We start from the raw sequence: 13082 nt of genomic DNA, 5'->3' as shown, positions 1-13082 counted from the left end.
CATTGCTCCAGGGGTTGCTAGCCCCACAGAGAGTTCTGCTTGTGTAAGTGCAGAGCAGAAGCCTACATCAGACAAGAGGCAAGTGTCTGGAGTCTGAAACTAGGTGCTGCCAGCAGCACCTGTTTGACGCTGGACAAAATTTGTGTGTATGACTAGTTACAGTACCATTTGCAATAGCAGCAGCTAGAATAAGAGGTAAGACTTACGGGATTTGAAATGGAACATAAGAAGTGTGCAGTATACATGTTTAATAGGAAGCTTTGATTCAGTCTTTATACATTAAGGTAGCATTTGATACAAGGGAATATACAAAACACACATGTACATTAGGAAGCATGTCAATAAAATGAATACCACCCAAGTTCGGAACCAGAAGATTATTAGTATTGCTGCAGCCACTTTTTTATCATATATTTTCTGATCATTCTCCCTCTCTCCCCACAGGTAACTGCTATCCAGAATTTTATGTATACCATTACTATGCTCTAAAAAATAGTTTTACAATAAACATATGTTTTTCTAAGCAAAGAGTCATTTGGCTTAGCTAGTTTTTGAGTTTTAGAAATACTAATATATAGTATGTGGTTGCTGTGACTTTTCTCCTCAGTAATATCTATCTAAGATTCATCCATCTTGTGGCATGTAATTTGTTCTTTTTAGTTGCTATATAATATTATATAGTATTGGAGGGCATGGGGGGTTATTGTTGAATGGGTACAAAGTTTCAGTTTGGCTAAAAGTTCTGGAGATAGATAGTAGTGATGGTTGCACAACAATAAATGTGCTTAGTGCCACTGTATTGTATACTTAAAAATGGTTAAAATGGGGGCTTCCCTGGTGGCGCAGTGGTTGAGAGTCTGCCTGCCAATGCAGGGGACACGGGTTCGTGCCCCGGTCCGGGAAGATCCCACATGCCGCGGAGCTGCTGGGCCCGTGAGCCATGGCCGCTGAGCCTGTGCGTCCGGAGCCTGTGCTCCGCAACGGGAGAGGCCACAACAGTGAGAGGCCCGCTTACCGCAAAAAAAAAAAAAAAAAAAAATGGTTAAAATGGTAAATGTAGTTAAATGTATTAATTTTTTCTCTATTATTTGTCCTTTTAATAACTTATTTAAATAATTGTTTCCTCAGTCCAAAGTCACCTATTCAGCCAGATTTTCTTCTACACTTTGGTGGCGCTTATATCCATTTCAACCCTAAGCTTTTTTGACAGTTGTTTTAATTTCCTCTGATCATGTACAGATGCATCTTGAATTAATTTCATCTTCTTGTAGAAATCTCTGCTGGCATTTTTTTGATCAGAGGGCTTTGTTCTCTAGATCTATCACACAGCTGTCTTTACCTTTGTATTGGTCATTCCTTATGTTATTCTTCTGTTTTGTATCAACAGTTTTTTCTACCATTATTTCCTTTTATAGATCTACTTTGTATACTTTTACAGAGCATATTCTCTAGAAGCTCCATGAGAAAGTATATATAGGAGGAACATGTTTTTGATTCCTTGTATAACTAAGCATGCATTTATTCTGCCCTCACACTTGATCGGAAATTTGAGTGCGTATAGACTCTTGGTTGGAAATAACTTCTTTTCAGAATTTTGAAGACACCGCCACATTTCCTTTTAGTTACAGCATTGCTGATTTCTGAGGCCTTGTTTTAAATAGCTTTATTGAGATATAATTTACATACCACAAAATTTCACCCACTTAAAGTATACAATTCATTTAAGAGTTGGCCAACTATTCCAAAATCTAATTTGGAACATTTTAGTCAGTTCAAAAAGAAGTTTCCTACTTACTAGAATGTTTCCTTTTCTCGTACTGTCACTCACTGTAGGTAAACATGATCTACTTTTTGTCTCTGTAGATTTGCCTATTCTGGAAAAAATATATATTTTTTGGAAATTTTATATAAATGGAATCTACAATATGTGGCCTTTTATGTGAGACTTCTTTCGTTTAGCATAATGTTTTCAATAATCTACGTTGTAACATGTACCAGTACTTCATTAATTTTTATGGCTGAGTAACATCTCATGTTATGAATATTTTGGTTACACATTTATCAGTTAATGAACACTTGGGTTCTACTTTTTGCCTATTATGAATAATGCTGCTGTGAACATTCATATACAAGTTTTTGTGTGGACGTGTTTTCAGTGCTTTTGAGTACATGCCTAGGAATGAAATTGCTGTGTTATATGGTTACTGTCTATTTTGTTTAACATTTTGAGAGTTTGCCGAACTGTCTTCCAGAGTGGCTCGGACATTTTACATTCCCAGTAGTAATGGGTAAGGGTTCCAGTTTCTGCACATTCTTGTCATTTTGTTATTGCCTGTCTTAGAGGGAATGAAGTAGTATCTCATTGTAGTTTTGATTTGTATTTCCCTAAATGATGATGTTCAGTATCTTTTTATGTGCTTATTAGTGATTTGTGTATGTTTTTTGATGATTCATATATCTTCTTTGAATAAATGTCTATTTTGTCCATTAAAATTTTTTTTGGTAAATATTCTTTCCATGTATATAAATATAATTGTCTTAAAACTGTATCATGCAACAATATTTAGATTTGATAATATATGCAGACAGCTCTTTATGCCATTAAATACTGTTCTCCCACATGGTTTTTTTTTTAAACAACTTTTTTGGAGTATAGTTGCTTTACATTGTTAGTTTCTGCTGTATAGCAAAGTGAATCAGCTATATGTATACTTATATCCCCATATCCCCTCCCTCTTGTGTCTCCCTCCCACCCTCCCTATCCCACCCTTCTAGGTGGTCACAAAGCACCGAGCTGCCCTCCCTGTGCTATGTGGCTGCTTCCCACTAGCTCTCTATTTTACATTTGGTAGTGTAAAATACCAAATGTAAAAATAGAGAGTCAATGTCACTCTCTCACTTTGTCCCAGCTTGCCCTTCCCCCTCCCCGTGTGCTCAAGTCCATTCTCTACATCTGCCTCTTTATTCCTGTCCTGCCTCTAGGTTCTTCAGAGCCATTTTTTTTTTTAGATTTCATATATATGTGTTAGCATATGGTATTTTTCTCTTTCTGACTTACTTCACTCTGTATGACAGATTCTAGATCCATCCACCTCACTACAAATAACTCAATTTCATTTCTTTTTATGGCTGAGTAATATTCCATTGTATGTATGTGCCACATCTTCTTTATCCATTCATCTGTCGATGGACACTTAGGTTGCTTCCTTTCTATCATATCACTTTGTACATGTCTCAATTACAGAATTTATCACACTTATTGTCACTGTTGATATATGACAATCTCTGTCCCCTATTCTACTACTCTGTTCATCTCAGGCTCATCTCTGTCCCCTACTAGTCTGTGAGTGGGACCACGGCTTAGTCTTCTTCATTCCCCCAGCACCAAACACAGAGGCCAGCACGTGCTGAGATGAGGATGCTGCATAAGGCCTCTTGTCCCACTTAGGGCTGGAAGGAGCAGGGCAGAGGGGTGGCAGAGAGAGATTAAAGAAAAAAATGAAGGAGAGATTATGGAAATCATAGGGAGGTCAAAGTGAGGGGATAAATGAGACAAGAGGGGCAGCATTTGTATGAAGCACTGGGATGGGTAATATGAAGACCTTGCTCAAAACAGGTGGGGTCAATTTAAAAAACCAACATTTCTTCAGCACCTACTATGTGTGGGTAACACTATGTTAGACACTGTGGGAATATAAAGTTAAACAAAACACCTTTCCCTATGATTTGGTTGGGAAGATAAGACAAAGACTGGCAACATTCATGCATACAAATACAAAGTTTTAAGGTTCTTAAAGTTCAGTATCATTTTCAACTTCAAGACATTTAATATGAAGCCCCTCAGCAGTCAATAAGATATTGTTTTAAGAAATATTAGATATGGAAACTGACTTGCCTAGTTGAGATCTCAGCAAAGCTCAACAAGCCTAGACTTGAAACAATTTTCTTATAAAGTGGACTAAGACAGATTGACATGGAAATGTAAATTTTAATACCATTTAGGAGTAGTTCTCATTTCTGTGTCTCAAACTGTATATTATGAGCCTTTTTTTTTTTTTTTACCGTCCCTGAGTTCTCTCTACTTTATTTTTTTTTTTAATTTTTTTTTACATCTTTATTGGAGTATAATTGCTTTACAATGGTGTGTTAGTTTCTGCTTTATAACAAAGTGAATCAGTTATACATATACATATGTTCCCATATCTCTTCCCTCTTGCGTCTCCCTCCCACCCTTCCTATCCCACCCCTCTAGGTGGTCACAAAGCACCGAGCTGATCTCCCTGTGCTATGCGGCTGCTTCCCACTAGCTATCTATTTTACATTTGGTAGTGTATATATGTCCCTGCCACTCTCTCACTTTGTCACAGCTTACCCTTCCCCCTCCCTGTATCCTCAAGTCCCTTCTCTAGTAGGTCTGTGTCTTTATTCCTCTCTTACCCCTAGGTTCTTCATGACATTTTTTCTTTTTCTTAGATTCCATATATGTGTTAGCATACAGGTATTTGTCTTTCTCTTTCTGACTTACTTCACTCTGTATGACAGACTCTAGGTCCATCCACCTCATTACAAATAACTCAATTTCGTTTCTTTTTATGGCTGAGTAATATTCCATTGTATATATGTGCCACATCTTCTTTATCCATTCATCCGATGATGGACACTTACGTTGCTTCCATCTCCTGGCTATTGTAAATAGAGCTGCAGTGAACATTTTGGTACATGACTCTTTTTGAATTATGATTTTCTCAGAATATATATCCAGTAGTGGGATTGCTGGGTCGTATGGTAGTTCTGTTTTTAGTTTTTTAAGGAACCTCCATACTGTTCTTCATAGTGGCTGTACCAGTTCACATTCCCACCAACAGTGCAAGAGTGTTCCCTTTTGTCCACATCCTCTCCAGCATTTATTGTTTCTAGATTTTTTTTTTCACTTTTCTTTTTTTTTTTTTTAATTTTTTAACATCTTTATTGGAGTATAATTGCTTTACAATGGTGTGTTAGTTTCTGCTTTATAACAAAGTGAATCAGTTATACATATACATATGTTCCCATATCTCTTCCCTCTTGCGTCTCCCTCCCTCCAACCCTCCCTATCCCACCCCTCTAGTTAGTCAAACCAACGAGCTGATCTCCCTGTGCTATGCGGCTGCTTCCCACTAGCTATCTATTTTACGTTTGGTAGTGTATATATGTCCATGCCACTCTCTCATTTCGTCCCAGCTTACCCTTCCCCCTCCCCATATCCTCAAGTCCATTCTTTAGTAGGTCTGTGTCTTTATTACTGTCTTGCTCCTAGGTTCTTCATGACCTTTTTTTTTTTTTTCCCCCTTAGAGTCCACATATATGTGTTAGCATACAGTATTTCTTTTTCTCTTTCTGATTTACTTCACTCTGTATGACACACTCTAGGTCCATCGACCTCACTACAAATAACTCAATTTTGTTTCTTTTATGGCTGAGTAATATTCCATTGTATATATGTGCCACATCTTCTTTACCCATTCATCTGATGATGGACACTTAGGTTTTTTCCATCTCCGGCCTATTGTAAATAGAGCTGCAATGAACATTTTGGTACATGACTCTTTCTGAATTATGGTTTTCTTAGGGTATATGCCCAGTAGTGGGATTGTTGGGTCCTATGGTAGTTCTATATTTAGTTTTTTAAGAAACCTCCATACTGTTCTCCATAGTGGCTGTATCAATTTACATTCCCACCAACAGTGCAAGAGGGTTCCCTTTTCTCCACACCCTCTCCAGCATTTTTTGTTTCTAGATATTTTGATGATGCCCATTCTGACCAGTGTGAGATGATATCTAATTGTAGTGGTGATTTGCATTTCTCTAATGATTAATGATGTTGCAGATTCTTTCATATATTTGTTGGCAATCTGTATATCTTCTTTGGAGAAATGTCTATTTAGGTCTATTTAGGTCTATTTATTGGATTGGGTTGTTTGTTTTTCTGACATTGAACTGCATGAGCTGCTTGTAAATTTTGTATCCATTCAGCCAATCTGTGTCTTTTGGTGGGAGCATTTAGTCCATTTACATTTAAGGTAATTATCGATATGTGTGTTCCCATTCCCATTTTCTTAATTGTTTTGGGTTTGTTATTGTAGGTCTTTTCCTTCTTTTGTGTTTCTTGCCTAGAGAAGTTCCTTTAGCAGTTGTTGTAGAGCTGGTTTGGTGGTGCTGAACTCTCTCAGCTTTTGCTTGTCTCTAAAGGTTTTAATTTCTCCATCAAATCTGAATGAGATCCTTGCTGGGTAGAGTAATCTTGGTTGCAGGTTTTTCTCCTTCAACACTTTCAATATGTCCTGCCACTCCCTTCTGGCTTGCAGAGTTTCTGCTGAAAGATCAGCTGTTAACCTTATGGGGATTCCCTTGTGTGTTATTTGTTGTTTTTCCCTTGCTGCTTTTAATATGTTTTCTTTGTATTTAATTTTTGACAGTTTGATTAATATGTGTCTTGGCGTATTTCTCCTTGGATTTATCCTGTATGGGACTCTCTGTGCTTCCTGGACTTGATTAACTATTTCCTTTCCCATATTAGGGAAGTTTTCAACTATAATCTCTTCAAATATTTTCTCAGTCCCTTTCTTTTTCTCTTCTTCTTCTGGAACCCCTATAATTCGAATGTTGGTACGTTTAATGTTGTCCCAGAGGTCTCTGAGACTGTCCTCAGTTCTTTTCATTCTTTTTTCTTTATTCTGCTCTGCAGTAGTTATTTCCACTATTTTATCTTCCAGGTCACTTATCCGTTCTTCTGCCTCAGTTATTCTGCTATTGATCCCATCTAGAGTACTTTTAATTTCATTTATTGTGTTGTTCATCGTTGCTTGTTTCATCTTTAGTTCTTCTAGGTCCTTGTTAACTGATTCTTGCATTTTGTCCATTCTATTGTCCATTCTATCTCCAAGATTTCGGATCAAACTTACTATCATTATTCTGAATTCTTTTTCAGGTAGACTGCCTATTTCCTCTTCATTTGTTAGGTCTGATGGGTTTTTATCTTGCTCCTTCATCTGCGGTGTGTTTTTCTGTCTTTTCATTTTGCTTATCTTACTGTGTTTGGGGTCTCCTTTTTTGCAGGCTGAAGGTTCGTAGTTCCTGTTGTTTTTTGTGTCTGTCCCCAGTGGCTAAGGTTGGTTCAGTGGGTTGTGTAGGCTTCCTGGTGGAGGGTACTAGTGCCTGTGTTCTGGTGGATGAGGCTAGATCTTGTCTTTCTGGTGTGCAGGTCCACGTCTGGTGGTGTGTTTTGGGGTGTCTGTAGACTTATTATGATTTTGGGCCGCCTCTCTGCTAATGGGTGGGGTTGTGTTCCTGTCTTGCTAGTTGTTTGGCATAGGATGTCCAGCACTGTAGCTTGCTGGTCGTTGAGTGAAGCTGGGTGCTGGCGTTGAGATGGAGCTCTCTCGGAAATTTTTGCTGTTTGATATTATGTGCAGCTGGGAGGTCTCTTGTGGATCAGTGTCCTGAAGTTGGCTCTCCCACCTCAGAGGCACAGCACTGACTCCTGGCTGCAGCCCCAAGAGCCTTTCATCCACAGGGCTCCTTAATTTGGGATGATTGGTTGTCTATTCAGGTATTCCACAGATGCAGGGTATATCAAGTTGATTGTGGAGCTTTAATCCGCTGCTTCTGAGGCTGCTGGGAGAGATTTCCCTTTCTCTTCTTTGTTCTCACAGCTCCCAGGGGCTCAGCTTTGGATTTAGCCCCGCCTGTGCGTGTAGGTCGCCGGAGGGCGTCTGTTCTTTGCTCAGACAGGACGGGGTTAAAGGAGCCGCTGATTCGGAGGCTCTGGCTCACTCAGGCCCGGGGGTAGGGAGGGGCACGGAGTGTGGGGTGGGCCTGCGGCTGCAGAGGCCGGCGAGACGTTGCAGCCTGAAGCGCGCCTGTGCGTTCTTCGGGGGAGTTGTCCCTGGATCCCGGGACCCCAGCAGTGGCGGGCTGCACAGGCTCCCCGGAAGGGCGCGTGGCCAGTGACCTGTGTTCGCACACAGGCCTCCCGGTGGCGGCAGCAGCGGCCCTAGCCGCTCTGGGCGGCTCTAGCCACGTCCGTCTCTGGGCTCCGCACCCCTAGCCGCGGCTCGCGCCCGTCCCTGGAGCTCTCTCAAGCAGCGTTCTTAATCCCCTCTCCTCGTGCACCAGGAAACAAAGAGGGACGTAAAAGTCTCTTGCCTCTTCGGCAGTTCCAGACTTCTCCCCGGACTCTCTCCCGGCCAGCCGCGGTGCACCAACGCCCCGCAGGCTGTGTTCACGCCGCCAACCTCAGTCCTCTCCCGGCGCTCCGACAAAAGCCGGAGCCTCAGCTCCCAGTCCCGCCCGCCCCGGCGGGCGAGCAGACAAGCCTCTCGGCTGGCAAGTTCCGGTCGGCCCGATCCTCTGCGCTGGAATCTCTCCGCTTTGTCCTCCGCACCCCTGTTGCTGTGCTCTCCTCCGCGGCTCCCAAGCTCCCCCACTCCGCCTCCCGAAGTCTCCACCCGCGAAGGGGCTTCCTAGTGTGTGGACACTTTTCCTCCTTCACAGCTCTCTCCCGCTGGTGCAGGACCCGTCCCTATCCTTTTGTCTCTGTTTAGTTTTTTCTTTTGCCCTACCCAGGTACGTGGGGGGTTTCTTGCCTTTTGGGAGGTCTGAGGTCTTCTGCCAGCGTTCAGTAGATGCTCTGTAGGAGTTGTTCCACGCGTAGATGTATTTCTGGTGTATCTGTGGGGAGGAACGTGATCTCCGCGTCTTACTCTTCCGCCATCTTCCCGGAAGTCCCTGTTTCTAGATTTTTTGATGATGGCCATTCTGACCAGTGTGAGATGGTATCTCATTGTAGTTTTGATTTGCATTTCTCTAATGATTAATGATGTTGAGCATTCTTTCATGTGTTTGTTGGCAATCTGTATATCTTCTTTGGAGAAATGTTTATTTAGGTCTTCGGCCCATTTTTGGATTGGGTTGTTTGTTTTTTTGTTATTGAGCTGCATAGGCTGCTTGTAAATTTTGGAGATTAATCCTTTGTCAGTTGCTTCATTTGCAAATGTTTTCTCCCATTCTTTTGGTCTTGTTTATGGTTTCCTTTGCTGCTCCCACATGATTTTTAATGACCTTATAGACTTCCATGGGGGTGGTTATAATATAACTTCTTTCATTTATTTCCAATTGTTGTTTATTTAGGTTGTTTCTAATTTTCTTGATATTGATGAAAATTTTTGTAGATAAAGTTTTGCATGTTTGATTATTATTTTATCTTCTGTTGTTCTTAGTAAGAAGCTTGACCAGAAGGACAGAACAAAGCTATTACAAGAATTTTAAGATATTGTCTTGGCTATCTAAAAAGTAGTATAGTTTAAATAAAGAACTAATTGGAAAATAAATATTTTAAGGTTATATTCCATTTTTCAAAAGCAGGAAGTTTCAAAAATAGTACAAAGGAAAAAAATAGTTCATAGAGTCCTATGTACCCTTCACTCAGTTTTCCTTAAATGACATCTTATATACTGGTAGTATATTATCAAAACCAGGAAAGTTACATTGTTACATTAATATTAATTAGACTACAGTTCTCACCATTTAAAAAAATCTGTGTGTGTGTGTGTGTGTGTGTGTGTGTATGGGTAGTTTTTTGCAGTTTTATCCCATGTATAGATTTGTGTAACCAACTCCACAATCAAGATACCGAGCTCTTTCATCATCATAAAAGAATTTATTCATGCTGCTTATTTGTATTATCCTTCTTCCATGTCCCTTTCCTATCCTCTAGCACCCACTAATCTGTTCTTCATTTCTGTAGTTTTGTTATTTTGCGAATGTTATATAAATCAAATTATATAGTATGAAACTGTCAGGGAGAAAAAACTTTTCATCTGCCTTCTTAGGTTCAGTGGCTGCGGGCCTGTAAATTAAACTAATGAAAGACAATTAACAGGAGAAGAAGCATACAGTTTTTATTAATGTTTTACGTACATGAGTATTCTCCGAAAAGAAGTGAAACTCAAAGAAGCGGTTACACTCAGTGACTAATATATCCTTTTTCAAAAGGAAAGAGGGTTTGGGCTTCAAACACAGACAAAAGCCATGACATTATATTTTAATACATTATATTATTCACTGCTTGTTAAGTGGTATATTTAAAGGTATTAGCTATATGATGTGCTCACCTTCATGCACATTTGAATGTGAATGTGCTAGAATCCGTAGAAATTTTTTGTTCTGAAAGAGTAAAAGATAAGCCAAATTAATCAGTAATCTCTCTGATAAAACCATTTTCTGCTGGTTTAGCATTTTTTCTAAATTTTAACTTTAGTGTTTAAAGTTTTATTTTACTTTTTTAAGAAATGTATAGAGTTTTAGGGATGTCTCAATTAACAAAGCACATTGTACTCTATTTAATTTTTACAGTGAAACATTTGATTTTGCCTGGAATGGCAGAACTGGGATTCGCCAGAGCAGACTATCCAGTAACACCTCCTTGCTTGATAAAGATGGGATATTCGCTAATTCAGCTAGCAGCAAACTCTTGGAGAGAGCCCATGGAATTCTCACGTTAGTATTGATCAATAATGTGGATTGCTTTTTATGACTGATTTAAAATTTCTGGCTAAAAATGAAGAGAGGTGATCATGAAGCATTATTTTCATGAGTAGAATTTTGAGTGAAACAAGACTCAAAAGTAGTCAGAATTTAGAGCTGTGACAGTCTCCTGTATTATAAAGCTGGTGTTTGTTTTCATCTCACCAGGAGAATCAGACTGAATATACTTATTATGGAGATGACTCTTTATTGCTCTTTAACAGACCCTACATCCAGAGAGAGCAAAAACTGATAGCTCTTTTTAGGATTCCTAGTCTTTAACTTCAGTTGTCCTTTAATTCTAGCAATCCTAACAAATTGGGCAGGAAAATCCCTTATGAAGTGGTGAATGGGGCCATATACAGTTTACCCCTCAACACTGCATGGGTTAGAGGTGCCAACCCTCTGTACAGTCAAAAATTTGTGTGTTTCCTGTAGTCAGCCCTCCATATCCACTGCTCCTCGGTATCTGTGATTCCACATCCACAGATTCAACCAACCTCAGATCAAGTACAGTAACTTGAAAGACAATTAACAAGAGAAGAAGCATACAGTTTTGAAAAAACTGTTGAAAAAAAATTCCACTTATAAGTGGAACTGCACAGTCAAAACCTGTGTTGTTCAAGGGGCACCTGTATGGTGATATATAACACTTAACCCAAGCCTGCCATTCCTCCTTACCTGATTTAGAACTGGTTTGAGGACATAGATATAACCATGCATGGTAGACAAGTAAAAAGTTCTTAGCTACCTATATCAACATATTTCAAACACTTCCAAAGCATATTTTTTGACCACTAGCTGGAAGTGTGACTGAATTGGATTCCTTAATCCCTAAATCATCGCTTAACAGTGTTTATAGGCTCAATTTGTATAAGTCTTGCTATACTCCAGAATTAGTAGGTGAAAGAGCTTAGATTCAAGCCAAGGTCTTCCTGACACCCCAGCCCATGTTCATAAGCATTGGGCTTTATTCCCTGTATGTAGTCATTAAAAATAAAAAAGATTTGATATAAGTGTGATACTGAATTATGAATAAGGGAAAAAAGGGCAAAGGAGAATTTTTAATTTCTAAAAATGGAAGATCATGAGTCTTAGTGAAAAGTACATTTTAAAAATTCATGAAATTAGGCATCTATTTAAGTTTAAAATGACAGAAACAATGCCTCTTTAGGTTTAAGAATGCAGAGCCCTATTAACATCCAAAAGAAAATGAAACTTCAGCTTTGAATGTACATTATGTTACTTATCATCGGGCTTAAATGTGTTTGTACCTGTATTACAAAGCAGGCATCTCTTTTCTTCTCTTATCCGTCCTTCCCAAAGGTGACTGCTTAGTTGAATTAGACAGTGTTTTCATTTAGGCGACCTATAACTTGGAAATGGGTATATAATCTGTTGTTTTAGTAGAGACCTTGAAATCATTCGTCTCTACCGTGTTTTTTTTTTTCCTAATGTATGATTTATCTCTATAGGAGAAACAAAAATTTCAAATCCAAGCCTGGCCTTCCAAAGGTGAGTATTACGAAAAAAATTTTTCTGTTAGTGCCCCATTTCATAATTATTTTTTTATTATTCATGCAAATGATCTTCATAAACAAAAAAAGAAATATCTTATTTGTACCCAAAATAGAGGTTAATTGTGTATATTCAGTTGAAACCATTTTAGAAATAATGCTGGATGTTATGAAATGGCCAAGTTTAATGGTTCAGGTAAATATTTGTGATATGTCCCATTTTCTAGTGTTTGAAGAGCTTCTGAATATAACTGTAAATTTTTGTTGAGTAATTGCATCTTTGCATAAGATCTTTTCATTTCTCCTTGAGTCAGGTTAAGATAAAATTCTGAATTTTATCTGATTTAAAAATAATTTCTAAGTAATGCTTACCTAACTCTCATCATCGTTAACATTAGTTAGCCAGGTTTTTCTGTAAAGGTCCAGTTAGGCTTGCAGGCTTATCTGTTCTGGTCTGTGTTATAATTACTTAGCTCTGCTATCATAGCACAAATGCAGCTGTAGACAATATGTAACTGAATGAGAGTGACTGTATTCCAATAAAACTTTATTTATGGACACTGAAATTTGAATTTCATTTAATTTTCACATGCCATCATATATTATTTAATTCTTTTTGCAACCATATAAATCTTATAAAAACAGTGGGCAGGATTTGACCCAGGGGTTGTAATTTGCCTACTCTAATCTACATTCCAAAATATTTATTAAATTTACTAAAGAAAGAAAAATCTTACTGAGTTTTTCTTTCTCTTGTGCTCTCCCAAAGAAGGAGTCCTGTCGTTTGTAACTTTGTTAATGGGCATAATTTCAAAATTCTAGAAGAACTGAAAAAGAGCTATTTATTGTCATGATTCTCTAGTTCAAGAAAGAAGAAAATGAATCTGTCTTTAATTTTCCTTCTACTTAAGTCACCTTATATTTCCAAAGAAAATTTAATGTACTGCTGATGTGGTTTGTGGTAGTGACAAATATGTTTTAAGCCACAAAGAAAAGTTACCT

The 13082-nt window shown here is 38.6% G+C and overlaps 1 protein-coding gene across 2 annotated transcripts in view; it reads left to right on the top strand.

The window, feature by feature from the left end:
- The window catches only part of MYO9A (myosin IXA), a 221325-nt gene that overhangs the window by 105016 nt on the left and 103227 nt on the right, over nt 1-13082 (top strand). For both annotated transcript variants that reach the window (XM_082648185.1, XM_082648184.1), the window contains exons 16-17: nt 10393-10536; nt 12039-12078. In XM_082648185.1, the coding sequence (XP_082504311.1) occupies nt 10393-10536; nt 12039-12078 (184 nt within the window). The remainder of the gene's footprint in view (nt 1-10392; nt 10537-12038; nt 12079-13082) is intronic.

The sequence above is a fragment of the Grampus griseus genome, assembly GCF_964374135.1.
Source record: "Grampus griseus genome assembly, chromosome: 2".
Classification (NCBI taxonomy): Eukaryota; Metazoa; Chordata; class Mammalia; order Artiodactyla; family Delphinidae; genus Grampus; species Grampus griseus.
The sequence above is the reverse complement of the archived record's forward strand: the minus strand, read 5'-3'. Positions and strand labels throughout refer to the sequence as shown.